Below are 14,320 nucleotides of genomic sequence, written 5' to 3'. Positions count from 1 at the left end.
ACTGGGTGGACAGGGGGCAAGGCAAAGAGGGAAGGGTGGGTGGATCCAGCATGTGTAGAGATAGGAACTATAAACATGGACAGAAATATATTTGAATCTGGATATATCTAGATAAATAAACATTGTAAGAAGTAAATTGTAAACCCAGAAGATTTTACGAGTTTAAACCAGAAAAAAACGTTTGCAACTTTTCCCATTTCCTTCAGTTTTATATATTTACTTATAACGTTTTGTTATTCATATTATATACATATTTATAGAAAGTATTAAAATTTGTTAAAATTAAAATTAAATAAAAATTAATTAACAATTGTTAATACAAGAAAAAATGTCAACACGTTAAACCAGATAGATCCAGCTTGTATATTCATGCAAACACCCGGGGGCAGTTTGTAAGATATGTAGAATTAAACTTTATAAAATTATAGAATCGATGTTTAATGATAGTAATCATCATGTTAAAAAATGATAAATTGCAAGTTTATAAAAATAATCTAATAAAGAAAAATTATAGTTTAGATATGATTTCTATAAAAAAGAAGCATAAATAAAGATATTTACGTAATTATTTTCTCCATAAGTTACATTTCATATAATTACATATTTTATTTTAAGTTTCTTAGAAGATTACATTTTCATTATAAGTTTCATAGAAGGTTACATTTTCATTATAAGTTTCATAGAAGGTTACATTTTCATTATAAGTTTCATAGAAGATTACATTTTCTTTAAGTTAATTTCCTAATATAAATTATAGCAGCTAGATCTTACATCTAGCTGCTATAAATGTAATCATAATGTTTTTTAAAGAAGTTTTGGAGAAAATCAAAAGAATTTCGAATTTATGATAATATGGAACCAAATGAATGGCCAAGTGTATTGTGCATTGTATGCATGTAAGGATGTTTGCAAGATCCGGGGATTGAGCTTGGAGGAGGGAAGGGGAGGAGAAGGGAGGGTGTGGGGGTGGAATGCTGAATTGCATAATGGGGGCAGGGGAGGGGAGTAGAAATGTGGTCACACGAGGGTTCAAGGTCCAGGGAAAACTTCAAAATACAAATAGTTTTTATTTGATATTTAAAAGATGTTTTAGTTTTTAATTCAAGATTCATTGTAAGCGAATATAAATTTGCAACAATATTTGCAAAATTTTCTAAACCTTCAAGAAAAACTAAATCGTGCAAATTCCCTTATAAGGCGTCTATGCAAAAATCTACGCAAAAATTCTCTGCAGCAGAAATTGTGCAATCTGCTTCCTCTTGTGTTAAAGGCTTTCCAAGGAGCTAAAAATGTTGAAATTCAATGACTGTAAGTAGGTTTAAATTTAGATTTAGTCGGGTAAAGGTAAGTGAGGGGTAAAGGTAAAATAAGGACTTCAGGCAGTTTGCTTGAGGACTGAGGCAGTGGGTATAAAAGACCAGCTTTTAGCCTAAAGTGAGGGGCATGCAATTATGGTTAGAAAAGTGATAAAATTTGAACAGCCTCAGATGTTCTTTTTTTGAGTCATCGCAAAAAAAACGATGGGTTGGCGGGGNGTTCAGCACAGTACAGTACTGTAAAGTTAGTTTTTTTTTAGTTACTTTTTTTAAAAGGCTCCATTAGAATCTGATTAGAATTTGCTTTTATTACTTTGCGCAAAATGCTACTCCGATGTAGGACATAAGTTTATAGAGAAAGAATAATTGAGGTTTCTTATTTGAAAAACGAGGCGAGGGCCGGGAGTATTTGCTAGGAAATTCCTGAAAAAATACCGATTACTTAAATTGATTTGTTTTCTTTTTAAAAATAGTTTTAATTATTCTCTTTATCAAGCATAGTAAACATTTCACACAACAAAAAACCAAACTTATACAGAAAGATTTGAAATAAGATAAATATCTAAAATTATATATATATATGTATATATATTTATCCCATGATAAAATAAACAATGTCCATTGTTCCTTCTGAAATACGGAATATACACTTAGAGGTGCAATAATTATAATTGAAGTTTTTATAATAAAAAAGTTCAGATCTTTATTTTACTACTCTCATAGTTTTTTTTCAAAGGAAGGATATTTACTTTAAAGGGAGTGTTCGCGAAAAATGAAAGGGGATATAGGCTTACGTCGAAAAATATTCGATGGTGATTGCTACTAATCTTACTTCTATCTGTAGCGTTATAAGGAGAAAATGGTTAAATACTACTCAGTACTAATACCAAAGAACGTAGCATCCATACAAATTCAGAAAATTGCAATATTTGACTTGGATTGTAAAAAAATCAATTAAATTTCAAATTATTCAGATATTACAGCCTATAATCATCGATTTTTTCTTCGACGCATTCGTATATATAGTTGAAATTTTATAATATATTTTATTTGTTTTATATACAATGCACTTTAAACGACGATTTTTTGTACGCTCGGTGTCTCTCCCATGTGTAACCACAGAAACATTGAGAATGCAGAGACACCTATAGCGGCCGACTAATAGTCGTTTAAATTGCATCATATATAAAACAAATAAAACATGTTATGAAATATCAACTATATACTAAAGCGTCGAAAAAAAAACGATGATTATATATATATTTCAAAGGGTGAGAATTAAATGACAACCTTAAACCCTTTTAAACTCTTTAAAATAAACTTCCTTAACTTTTTTGATAAAGTCTTTTACTGGAATATTTGATGAGTTTACAGCAAAAAAAGCTTGTCGTAACTGGTAATTATGAATATTGAATGTATAAAAAATAAATTATGTATACTGTCTATTCTGACATCTGTACTTACCGGTACAATATTGTTGATCTATCAATAAAATGTAAAGTAATTAATTTTAATTTGGTTTAGTTGGTGTGTTATAATGTTTATATATCACGTGTGATTATTTAAAACATCTTTTTTTTAACTTCACTGCAGCCCAGAGGCGCAACTAGGGGGGGGGCGGCCGGGCGCGCGCCCTCCCCTAGNATACAGAGATATCCATACAGTTTTAAACAGAGATATCCATACAGTTTTAAACAGAGATATCCATACAGTTTTATACAGAGATATCCATACAGTTTTAAACAGAGATATCCATACAGTTTTATACAGAGATATCCATACAGTTTTGTTTCTGTATGAAAAGGATCTGGCTATCTGGCCTAATATGCTGTTAGCCTTAGCTGCAGCAGAAGCACACTGTTTTGCAGGTTTCAAGTCCTCCTAAATGATTACTCCTACATCTTTTTCTTTGTCAGAAACCTCCAGTACCTCTCCATTCATGAGATATTCATTTCTTGAATTATTCTTTCCAATATGTCCTACTTTACATTTAGATTCATTAAACTGAGCTGAAAACTTTAGACCACGGGATATCCTTAATCCCGATCGGTTAATTAATCTGGAGATCAATAACAAGAGGAGAACAAGCATTATTCAATCTCAAGATTAAGAAAAAGAGTGGATCAAGCCTTAATCCCGATATCCACCATTCAAAAGTTCCCAGCTCTGCATGAACACTGTATGTACTTCCTCTCTGTAATGATCTGAGTTAACCCAATTCTTCCAGCTTTGGAATTAATTATCTTTGACAGGAAAGTACAGTGAAACCCTGAATGACGAATACATCGGAAGAATTTATCAAATGTCGTCTTGACAATTTTTCAATGAGTTTTATATTATATTACGTAAATTTCAGTACTTGCGAAAATAAATAAATAGCCATGAATATGTGGGAACAGTTTTAAAGAGTTCCATATAATTATTTAATTAAAAAAACTAAATATCTGCAACATTCCATTATCAGAAAGTGAAGAATACGACATTTGATGAATTCTTTCGATGTATTCGTTATTAAGGGTTTCACTGTAGTACATCCTTAATCAAAAGTAAAAAAGGACGACACAATATATGATAGAGAAATATATTTATTTAGCAAATTGTAGACACCCTGTCTGGCTCTAAACCCCTTTCAAAATTAACCATTTTTATAAGTCAGCAAATTTGAAGGTTTTTCTAATCTCAGCGGAAATTCCCTTTAGAAAAAAATATATTTAAGCTTTTTTGATAAATACATTTATTTACAAATATATTCTAATTAACATATACCATTCAATAATATAGGGATTCGTCTTGATGGTTGATTAAGTTAAAGGGACTGTAAACCTAATTTTATGAGACCCTCAAGTTAACGCACCTGCATACCAGATTCACCAGAGTACCCGCTATCTCTTTTTCGGATATTGTTGTTTAAGTTAAGAAAATGTTTTAATTCTCGTAATTTCCTGGAGGTACCGGTGTGAATCGAAAATGCAATTAATAAAGAGTCTCTTGACATTAAGTGTACAGTGCCTTTATTTTTCATTACTTTCTGGTTTATCTGCTTCTATATCAGTGTAGACCTGACCTAAAAATGTAAAGAAGTAATTTGTTTTTGTTTCTCTGACATTTTAAGATTAGATTGTCAGTTATTTGTAGCAGATACTATTTTTCATTTAATCTGATAACAGTAGATCTAAGTGTTGGGTTGCATTCAATATATTTACAGTGATATGTTATTATTAAAAAATATTGTTCTGAAATAGTCGACGATTTTTAATATTTTGACGTCTTTTATTCGACGTTATTCGACGTTTTGATAATCTACGTTTTGATAACCAACGTTTTGTAATGTGACGTTTTGTTACTCGACGTTTTGATAATCTACGTTTTGTTAATCTACGTTTTGATAATCTACGGTTTGATAATCTACGTTTTGATAATCTACGTTTTGATAACCTACGTTTTGATAATCACGTTTTGATAATCTACGTTTTGATAATCTACGTTTTGATAATCTACGTGTTGATAATCGACGTTTTGTACCCACTCATTAAAAACTATAATCGAAAAAATTGACAAAAAAATTCTTAAGTAAATTTTCAATTATATTTTAAGTAAGATATAAAAAGTCTAAAACTGAGGGTGAGTATTAAGTAAAAGAAATACATAATGATGTAATAAAAATAAAAAATAGTTAAATAAAACTGGAATACTACTAGAAAATTATGGATTTTTTTGTCAAACTTTGCAAAGACATTCATATTTGCACTTTTATTAAGTGGAATATTATAACAAAACATATGGATCTTGGGGGTGGTTTTATAAAAAGTCCTTTAAAACTGTGCATAAAACTAAAAATTGAAAAAAGGCCTCTGTTACTCTTTTTTTGTACTATCTTTGTTAAGATATTTGTAGACCGCAGGAAGGTCTATAGACAGTAATTTAAAAGTATTTTGAAATCCACCAATTTAAACAGAAAAATTCGCGAAAATTTAGTTTTTAACAGTGGTTAAATACTAAACTGTTATTTAAAAATGGACACAAAGCGCCTTAAAGTCTTGTGTTTAAATATGAAAATTACCTAAGAAGATTGGATATCTTTGTTCTTCTGATATTTCCCTCTCCTCCTTTCTCATCTTAGAATTCGTGGCTCTCCGACACACACTGCAGTACATTACAGTACAGTACAGAACAATACAGTTCAGTACAGTACAGTACTGTAAAGTTAGTTTTTTTTTAGTTACTTTTTTTAAAAGGCTCCATTAGAATCTGATTAGAATTTGCTTTTATTACTTTGCGCAAAATGCTACTCCGATGTAGGACATAAGTTTATAGAGAAAGAATAATTGAGGTTTCTTATTTGAAAAACGAGGCGAGGGCCGGGAGTATTTGCTAGGAAATTCCTGAAAAAATACCGATTACTTAAATTGATTTGTTTTCTTTTTAAAAATAGTTTTAATTATTCTCTTTATCAAGCATAGTAAACATTTCACACAACAAAAAACCAAACTTATACAGAAAGATTTGAAATAAGATAAATATCTAAAATTCTTATTTAAAAGTAAAAACAACAAAGGTAAAAAAAATCTGGCCGCAGTTAGTACATTAGTTTTAGAGAGAGGAAAGGATGGGGGGGGGTTAGGTATAGGAAGATAATTATTTTTTTTCAGTAGATTTAAGGTTTCAGGACTTATCTGGAACTAAATTATTTTGAACAGCAATACATTTTTCTCCAGTAATAATTATTACATTAACAAAACATAGTACAATTAGAATATGTAAAACTACTGCAGCAGGAGAATTGATTTCTTTCCGTTTTATTTAAAAGTTTTTATCTCAGGGTTCATAAATCATCCCGCTGCCAATTATATTAATATATTATATTTTCTGTTTTGTTTACAAGAATCTATTATTTAATGGTCAAAACTGCAGCATTTTTAATGCATAACTATAATCTATGGATAATGTGACCGCCCCATGGTTCTAAAATTAAGAAATGTTTAAAAACCAGTTTTTTTGTCTTGAGGTAATCAGTTAACATGACTTAAAATATCAAAACCAGAAAACTGTATCGTGGTCATAAAAATCTTAACTTAGCCCTATTTAACCGAAGGGGGGGGGGGCTTAATTTGATCCCCCCCCCCATCGTTGTTTGCGATAACTCAAAAAGTATTTGAGCAGGAAGCTCAAACTTTCTGACTTTTGTCAACATTTCAAAAGATTTAACAAAAATTTTAGAAGTTTTACAAATTTAAATTTTTAACATTTGCTTTTCTTACACTTTACTGCATTTTAACGAACTAAACGACGAACCAAAAAAAACAATAGTTTTTCTGGTTTGTGTTGCAAAATCTCAAAATTTTAAAATGTTAAAGCTCTTGAAAAACGAACGAAGGAAGGAACTGAATTTGTGGTAACAAAATAAAAAACTACAGGGATAACCAGAAAACTCTGAAATAGGGAGACGACTTTCAGACTCAATTAATGACTCTAAATAGTGCAATGAACATGAGACAACACAATTGCGCGGTGTAAAAAGGCCCAATTATGACTTAAAAACTAATTTTATAATTTACTCGAAAAACTATTTACTTTGTAATCGCATCAGATACTATTTATTATTGCTTTAATGTCGTAATCCTATTCTACAGTTTTCTGGGTATCACTGTATGAATTGTAAACGTATTCTCATTTTTGTCAAAAACACAATAATCATTAAGATTTCTTTATTTTAAAACATTCAGCTATTGAAGAACAAAAACACAATAATCATCAAGATTTCTATATTTATAAAACATTTAGCTATTGCAGAACAAAAACACAATAATCATCAAGATTTCTATATCTAAAACATTTAGCTATTGCAGAACAAAAACACAATAATTATCAAGATTCCTTTATTTAAAAACATTTAGCTATTGAAGAACAAAAACACAAAAATCATCAAGATTCCTTTATTTAAAAACATTTAGCTATTGAAGAACAAACCCACAATAATCATCAAGATTTCTATATTTAAAAACATTTAGCTATTGGAGAACAAAACCACAATAATCATCAAGATTTCTATATTTAAAAACATTTAGCTATTGGAGAACAAAACCACAATAATCATCAAGATTTCTATATTTAAAAACATTTAGCTAATGGAGAACAAAAACACAATAATCATCAAGATTCCTATATTTAAAAACATTTAGCTATTGGAGAACAAAACCACAATAATCATCAAGATTTCTATATTTAAAACATTTAGCTATTGCAAAACAAAAACACAATAATCATCAAGATTTCTATATTTAAAAACATTTAGCTATTGGAGAACAAAAACACAATAATCATCAAGATTCCTTTATTTAAAAACATTTAGCTATTGAAGAACAAAACCACAATAATCATCAAGATTTCTATATTTAAAAACATTTAGCTATTGGAGAACAAAACCACAATAATCATCAAGATTTCTATATTTAAAAACATTTAGCTATTGGAGAACAAAACAACAATAATCATCAAAATTTCTATATTAAAACATTTAGCTATTGGAGAACAAAACCACAATAATCATCAAGATTTCTATATTTAAAAACACTAGAATTTTCAGTTTATTTATTTCAATGTGTGATATTGTTGGTAAAACTTACACTCTTAGAATCACAAAACTACTCGTATGTACTGTATACAAGTTAAACAAATATCATCGTAGCTTGCACAGACGGCTATGACAATCATGAATCAATAAATGTAACCATGCATACAAGAGAAATATATTTTAGAACAGTAACGAGCTTGTTTCTAGCATCAGTGGAACGAGGGGGATAGGAAAAATCCAGATTATTTGTTTTTATTTTATTTATTTTATTTTATTTTTTAATATAATATCACCCCTTCAGTCGTCATACGAACCCGGTAACAATAGGACAAAAATTGTGTAGAAAATCAGAAGAAATGTACACATGTATGTAATGAATTCCTTACTCCAATATTTCTTTAAGTGTGTATCAATCCACCCACAACCCTCTCAAACTCTACACCCCTTACCGAGAGCTAATACTTAACTGAACCGTCATAAGAGAGAGTTCATATTCAACTGAATATATTTTGAGTTTAATGATACAGGTAAAAATGAAACTGACTGATAGGTCTGTGCCAAGATTAACGAACATATGGTATATATACAAGACACGGGAATTAGGTTATTACTATATTTATTTCATGTATTTTGATTCTCATTTTGAAAACTACAGTATACTGCACTTTTATTTTTATTTTTCGTAGCTGAAAGCTCAAAGTACATTGTCGACTTTCGATTTCAATTTCCAACAAGCTTTTAAACATCATATATACACATAAACATCATATATACACATAAACATCATATGTACACATAAACATCATATACACATAAACATGGAAACAAAGAGAAGCTGTCAATTAGCAGATTCTCTAAGTTTACTTATAAACTTTTAATTTAAAAAAAGCCTGCTTTAAATCAAAACATAAATTTGGAATTATAACAATAAAATTTTGTAGTGTATGTAGAGGAGTAGTTTCGGAATTTTAACAGTGGTTGTATCGTATGTAGGAGCAGTTTATCCGTATGCAGTTTGCAGGAGTAGTTTAACAGTGACTTTTATGTTTCATGTGTAGGAGTATTTTTAGAAATTTACGGTGACTTTTTTGTTTCATGCGTAGGAGTAGTTTTAGACTTTTAGCAGTGTATGTCGAATGTTAGGAGCAGTTTTGTAATTCAAAAAGTGACTTTTTTGTTTATTTTGAAGGGGAATTTAAACAGCTAAATGATACTTGGCAAATACCTGACAAACAGCAGAGCACTTCTTAAAACAGCCCAGTGATGTTTTCCTTGCCCTTTCTTTTCTAGAATAACAAATATAGGATTGGTTTTATTTTAATCTATTGAAATAAAGATGTCGTTTTTTCTTAACCTAAAAGTAGAAGGGCCGGAGGGTAGGGAGTAAGGGATGGTTTAGAAGGGTAAAGGGGAAGGGTGGGGGCGGAAGGAGAGGGTGGAAAGGAGGAGAAGGAATAGAAGAAAGAAGAAAAAAGGAGAGGGAGGAGGGAATGGAATTGATCAACAAAACTCGCCCACTGTTACAATATCTTCAGACGATTAGAATTAGAATAAAGGAATAATAACGTATATCTTTGACCAGGTATATTTACTATTTATAAATTTATATTACATAAATTTTAACACAACAATTTAAATAAAACACAATAATTCATAAATGGGAATAAAAACTTTCTATAGTCTGTAGTCAGATAATGCAAACTTTTGAATTTCTCACAATGAGAAATATATATTTTTCCACTTAATTCATAAAGAGAGATTTTATTAAATGCAATTAAGTTTTAGAGAAATGCAAAAAATAAAAAACCTTCAAATTTCCTGATTTCTACTGAAAAAGAAACAAAATGTGAGAAAATAGCAAACCCAGCAGATTTTAGGATAAAGAAATTCTTATTTCTTTCTTCAACTTTTTTTTCTTTGAAAAAAAAAAAATTAAATAATATTTCTGGGATTCCATTTTTTAAGTTGAAGACAATTCAATTCAAGGGGATGCACTTCAGATCAATCATTTAACCAAGGCCTATTAATCTTCAATTTTCTTTATATTCTGCCCCCCCCCTTACACCTTCCACTTTACTCCCCCTTACACCTTCCCTCTATACTCACCCTTACACCTTCCTTTTCTACTCCCTCTTTCTTCTCCCCCTCTCCCCTTCCCTGTCAAACCATCCTACCTCCTTTTCTTCCCCAAACATTGTTAAAAATATTTTATAAACATCCTTTTTCATTTCAAAAAGTTTTACAATTTTACCTGAAGTTTGCAAATTTTAAACAACGCCCTTGAAAACAGAATAGATTGTGAATGTTTGAAAAAGAAAAATGTTTTTAAAATAATTATAGAAAAAAAGGCTTCTATTTTTTTTCGTGCGATTGTTTTGAAGAAAACATAAGGAAAGCTAAAAAACAAAATCGAGATTTTTTTGTTTAAATTTTAATTTTTTGAAAGAGCTACATGTAATTTCCTTTAATGAAGAATAATACAATATTTGTATTATAATACATATAATCTAGGAATAGTAAAAGCTTGTAGTTCCACTGATATAGGAATTATAAGCTTGGAATTTCACCAATCTGGAATTAGTATAAAAAGATTGTAATTCCCCTGAAATAGAAATAATGAGCTTGGAATTCCAATGAAATACGAATTAATAAGCTTGGAATTTTACCAAAATGGGAATAGTAAAAGCTTGTACTTCCACAGAAATAGTAATACTCAAAGCTTGTAATTCCGCGAATCTGGGAATAGTTAAAGCTTGTTATTCCACTGAGATAGGGATAATTGTAAAAGCTTGTAATTCCACTGAGATAGGAATAATCAAAGCTTGTAATTCCACTGAGATAGGAATAATAAAAGCTTGTAATTCCACTGAAATAGGAATAGTAAATGCTTGTAATTCCACTGAAATAGTATTAATAAAAGCTTGTAATTCCACTGAAATAGGAATAGTAAAAGCTTGTAATTCCACTGAAATAGGAATAATAAAAGCTTGTAATTCCACTGAAATTGGAATAATAAAAGCTTATAATTCCACTGAAATAGGAATAATAAAAGCTTGTAATTCATTGAAATAGGAATAATAAAAGCTTGTAATTCCATTGAGATAGGAATAATAAAAGCTCGTAATTCCACTGAAATAGGAATAATAAAAGCTTGTAATTTTCAAATCGAGGAATAGACAATCTTGTAATTTCTCTATTTTAATTATATGTCCAATTCAAAATAATTTATTTTCACAATTATGCTGATAGAACAGCTATATTTCTTAGTCGTAGTTGTTGTTTACTTTGAGCCCAAGTTATTATTTAAAATCCAATATATTAATTACTCTCTGTTTACTTTGAGCCCAAGTTCTTATTTAAAATCCAATATATTGATTACTCTCTGTTTACTTTGAGCCCATTCAAATTCTTATTTAAAATCCAATATATTAATTATTCTCTGTTTACTTTGAGCCCAAGTTCTTATTTAAAATCCAATATATTAATTACTCTCTGTTTACTTTGAGTCCAAGTTCTTATTTAAAATCTAATATAATAATTACTCTCTGTTTACTTTGAGCCCAAGTTCTTATTTAAGATCTAATATAATAATTACTCTCTGTTCACTTTGAGCCCAAGTTCTTATTTAAAATCAAATATATTAATTACTCTCTGTTTATGTTATGAATCCTTCTCTTCCTCCTTGCACCACCTTCGATTCATACTGCACTGATTTTCTAATTAGTTCTTTCTGTGTTTTTTATCTATATAAAAAAGCCTTTTGCTCACATATATTTGTATGTATATATGTTAGCTATAGATGGCCAAGCGGCTGGACCAAATGGGCTGACATATTTTTAGGAAACCCATGGGTTCACGGGGATCAACATTAAACAAATTTCGTCATTTTTTTCTTCTTCAAAAATAAAGTTTTTTTCTTACACGGACAATGCTGGGCACTTCAGCCTTTTTTTTCTATAAATCAATTAAAGAATTTGGTTAACAGGGGGACTCAGCTAAAACAGTCCCTTGCTATTCATGAGTCCGCCTGCTGCGGAAATACTATTTTATATATTGTGATTTGAACAAATTAAATTCATAAATATTGTTTTTCAAGAGAAATAGATGATTTGATTTGATTTTATCTTTGAACAACTATAAGACGAAGATTCTTTTTAATTTAATTTTCTGAACCAATGAATACTTACTTTCACTGGATTTCTTTGAATAGAATCGATTCATGTTGAATTTTTCATCGTCTTCTTTCATCTCCTAAAATAATTATTTACAATTTAGAACTAGAGCAGTAGATTGCCAAATGTAGCTGGGATTAGAGATGGGAATCATGTAGTTAGGATAGAGATGGGCATCATACAGCTAGGATTAGAGATAGGCATCATGTAGCTAGGATTAGAGATGGGCATCATGTAGCTTGGATTAGAGATGGGCATCATGTAGCTAGGATTAGAGATGGGCACCATGTAGCTAGGATTAGAGATGGGAATCATGTAGCTAGGATTAGAGATGGGAATCATGTAGCTGGGATTAGAGATGGGAATCATGCAGCTAGGATTAGAGATGGGAATCATGTAGCTAGGATTAGAGATGGACATAATGTAGCTAGGATTAGAGATGGGAATCATGTAGCTAGGATTAGAGGTGGGCATCATATAGCTAGGATTAGAAATTGGCATCTTTTTTTGGACGTACCAAATTTTTGAGAACGAACAAAATTTTCGTGAAAAGGGCTTTGTTTACAAAAAACGATGGACGAACGAAATGGTTTGTTCAGAGGAATAAAAAAATTATCGTTTTTCAAAAACGAACAAAAAACGAACGCTATAAAAACTTTCGAACAAACTTGAAAAAACGAACAAATTGTTCAAAAAACCTTTACAAAACTATCGGTTTTTTTTACTGAAGGCACGATTTTTTGGAATAAAACTTTTAAAAACAGTAGTTCTTTCCATAACAAACAATTTTTTTCATATAATTTTTGAAAAAACGATAATTTTTTAATGAACGAATGATTTACAGAAGGAGCAATTTACAAAACGAACTATTTTACTGAACGATCATTCAATAAGAATTCAAACGAAATAGATGGGGAAGATTAATGATAATTTTGAGAACAAACAAAACTGGTCGTTCCAGAAAAAAGAACGAACGAAATGAAAAATTCAAATGTGTCCATCTCTAGCTAGGACTGGACACCGTGAACGAGAGTCGTTTGGAATAGAAAATTTTCTTCAAGAATCTGAAACGAACGTGCGTGTTTTTAAATGCACAAAAAAGATTTTCTTTAACAATTGTAGCTTTGTGGACAAACAGAATCACGTTCTGAGATTGGAACCTTGTTGGAGGAATGTTGGTCCATTTTAGAGCAATCTTGTTGGAGGGAAGCTTATCGGAGGAATCGCATTGAAGGCAAATTTTGTTATTTACCTGGGGAGTCGTGTTGGGCTTTTTGTCATTTTTTCGGGGGAATTGCATTTGAGGGACTAATATTGATATTTATCGGAGGAATCTTGATTGGAGGCAAGTTTTGCAATGAAGGAAGAACCATGTTGAAGGTTAGCTGTGTAATTGCCCGAAGGAAACATGCTTTGAAGGAAAGTTTTGCAATTCGGGGAATTTTCTTGGAGGAAAGTTTTGTTATATACATTGAAGCATGGTTAAGGTTACCTTATCGGAGGATTTTTTATCAGAGCTAGCGTCTATTTTGAGAACTCTTCTTTTTTCCGTGAAAAAGGCCACAAATGTCTGCTTGTAATTTTTCATAGCATTCTGAAAGAGTCTTAGTTAAACATATAATTGAAGATAAATGATAAAATTTTTAAGATTCAAAAGGAAATTTGGCATTTGCTTTTCTGTACTCTTTGCACAAATCAACATCATGCAAGAAAGATTTTGCGAAAATAAAAAGGGTTATAGGCTTCTATTGAATTGAATTTGATATTGATTGCTCGCTACTAATGTTAGTTCTCTGTAACTGTATATCGAATTAGATTTATTAAAAACCATACTCTGCCCATTTCACTTTTCGCAAACACTCTTTTTAGGCTCTTTGAAATGAGCTGGAAACTTTAAAACTGAAGAACTATGGTGATTCTCGGGAAAGCTGGATTAACTCCTTGCGAAAAGGTATTAATGTCCATACGAAGGACACAAAGTGCTCAGAGAGAGGGGACACGAAGTGCTCTGAAGGAGGGATACAGAATGCCCTGAAAGGGGACACAGAATGCTCTGAACGAGGGACACACAGTGCTCGGAAACCGCAGTTAGACATTTCATAATTAGATGATGAACGTGAAAATTTTGGCCCAAGAATGATTCTGTACAAAGCTGGGAACTTCATTGTTGGATATCTCAACATCTTGATCGCTTGAACTCTTTATCCACTGTGAGTAAATTTACTTTTGAGGATCAATGCTTAAAAATCTCTTTAATTCAG

The 14,320-nt window shown here is 30.6% G+C and overlaps 1 protein-coding gene across 1 annotated transcript; it reads right to left on the bottom strand.

The window, feature by feature from the left end:
* Positions 1 to 4,039: 4,039 nt before the first annotated feature.
* On the bottom strand, positions 4,040 to 13,649 carry LOC111703205 (uncharacterized). The gene is made up of 5 exons (XM_023475087.1): positions 13,552 to 13,649; positions 12,075 to 12,138; positions 9,113 to 9,173; positions 5,377 to 5,459; positions 4,040 to 4,380 (listed from the first exon to the last, which is right to left on the bottom strand). The coding sequence occupies exons 1-5, from the start codon at positions 13,645 to 13,647 to the stop codon at positions 4,328 to 4,330; spliced, it is 357 nt and encodes a 118-aa protein (XP_023330855.1). The 5' UTR covers positions 13,648 to 13,649; the 3' UTR covers positions 4,040 to 4,327.
* Between the last annotated feature and the right edge of the window lie 671 nt (positions 13,650 to 14,320).

This window comes from Eurytemora carolleeae, unplaced genomic scaffold, assembly GCF_000591075.1.
Source record: "Eurytemora carolleeae unplaced genomic scaffold, Eaff_2.0 scaffold404, whole genome shotgun sequence".
Classification (NCBI taxonomy): domain Eukaryota; kingdom Metazoa; phylum Arthropoda; class Copepoda; order Calanoida; family Temoridae; genus Eurytemora; species Eurytemora carolleeae.
This window is presented reverse-complemented; position numbering and strand designations above follow the sequence as displayed.

What these genes read in the sequence shown, in the direction of transcription:
- LOC111703205 (XM_023475087.1), bottom strand. Translation starts at nt 13,647, where the DNA reads ATGAAAAATTACAAGCAGACATTTGTGGCCTTTTTCACGGAAAAAAGA. An exon ending in TTCAAAGAAATCCAGTGAAA is followed by an intron (nt 9,174 to 12,074) that starts GTAAGTATTCAT and finishes TTGTTATTCTAG; the next exon opens with AAAAGAAAGGGCAAGGAAAA. An exon ending in AAGATATCCAATCTTCTTAG is followed by an intron (nt 4,381 to 5,376) that starts GTAATTTTCATA and finishes TTACATTTTTAG; the next exon opens with GTCAGGTCTACACTGATATA.